The sequence below is a fragment of the Limulus polyphemus genome, unplaced genomic scaffold (assembly GCF_000517525.1).
Source record: "Limulus polyphemus unplaced genomic scaffold, Limulus_polyphemus-2.1.2 Scaffold6393, whole genome shotgun sequence".
Taxonomy (NCBI): domain Eukaryota; kingdom Metazoa; phylum Arthropoda; class Merostomata; order Xiphosura; family Limulidae; genus Limulus; species Limulus polyphemus.
In genome coordinates, this window is record NW_013672003.1 from 13,566 (window position 1) to 14,843 (window position 1,278).

The following is a 1,278-nucleotide window of genomic DNA, read 5'->3' on the forward strand; positions in this document are numbered from 1 at the left end:
AAGTGTCGTAATCTTGTTTATACAGTGAATAATTTAGCTACAAACGAACCAGTTGGAACAAATATGCCTTTTTAAATGTTACATTTTGCCAAATGAAATATATATATGTTGTGTGACGATGAAAACTTTTTACCACATCCCCGTATTGACGAATATGTTTCTTAAAATTACTATTCGTAAAAGGTCTGAAGTTTAGTTCAATATTTTACCAGTAGATCAGGTACATGATCGTAATAGGTGTTTAACCTAGTGTATTTGAGAATCGCTTTGCTTTGTCTAATTTTTTTACACCTCATGTTTTTAGTTCATATCCATAACTAATTTAGAATAAACAAATTAACACTGTTAATAACAGGAAAAGTATCTGAAAAAATGTGGAAACTTCGTGAAATTACAGACAAAGTGTAAGTAACAAATACTTTTCTAACAATAATGGTACGCAACCTCCTGAGTGTTGCACTCGCACAAGTTGCAGTGCTACTGTTACTAAGTGTTTGTGATTCACACGGAACATTAATGTTATTATTATTAATTAACACAGTGCTGTTAATTACTGTTGCTACAACTTTCAAATTGGTGTTAGTATTTGATCGTTTGAGTGTATAAACACTGACCCTACATACAATTTAAAATACTTAAGTAGGTAAACACTTGGGCTCCTTACTTCAAGTTCAGCAGTTCAACTTCAAGTTTAATTTTCAAGGACTGCGTTTTTGGAAAGGGATTAAACTCAAAGGAGGTCTGCTTCACCACTACTACTATTAGGATGATTATTGGGATGGAGGGGCTGTCATAAGACTGCTGGGGCGGATTGGGACACCAGGCAAAATCCCGGGGGCTGGTGATGCCTGGGCCAGTGGGGTGATAACCTGGTTATACTGTCCCAGTACTAATGACTAACCTACTGTACATCTCTCTTTATATATATATATGATCCTGATTTTTGAGTATTTGCCCTGGCCATTTTAGGCTTTCAATCCATCCCTGCATAAGAGGATAGGTTAAGGTTCTTTAATTTTTTTTCTCTTGAGAAAAGAAGGGTCAAAAGTATAAAGGGAAAAGGTAGGATTGATACATCAAATATTTTTGTGTTTAACATAACATAATATTTTGGGACAACATGGGACCTATTGGTCCATCTCGGCTTTTCAATCCTCAAAACTAAATTAAAATGATTAAAAAAATAAGATAAAAAATTTTAAACCCAGCCTTTTTCATTCCTATTCTTATCAAACATTTACTTAAACTCAAATTTACAGCCTCTACAACATGTGAAGG

At 34.1% G+C, this 1,278-nt stretch overlaps 1 protein-coding gene across 1 annotated transcript in view; it reads left to right on the top strand.

Annotated features, from left to right (window-relative positions):
* Positions 1-210: 210 nt before the first annotated feature.
* LOC106473671 (clathrin interactor 1-like) overlaps positions 211-1,278 on the top strand; it is a gene marked incomplete at its 3' end in the record, with an annotated part of 28,052 nt that continues 26,984 nt past the window's right edge. Inside the window, exon 1 of the mRNA XM_013934350.1 lies at positions 211-404. Coding sequence (XP_013789804.1) covers positions 373-404 — 32 coding nt within the window. The remainder of the gene's footprint in view (positions 405-1,278) is intronic.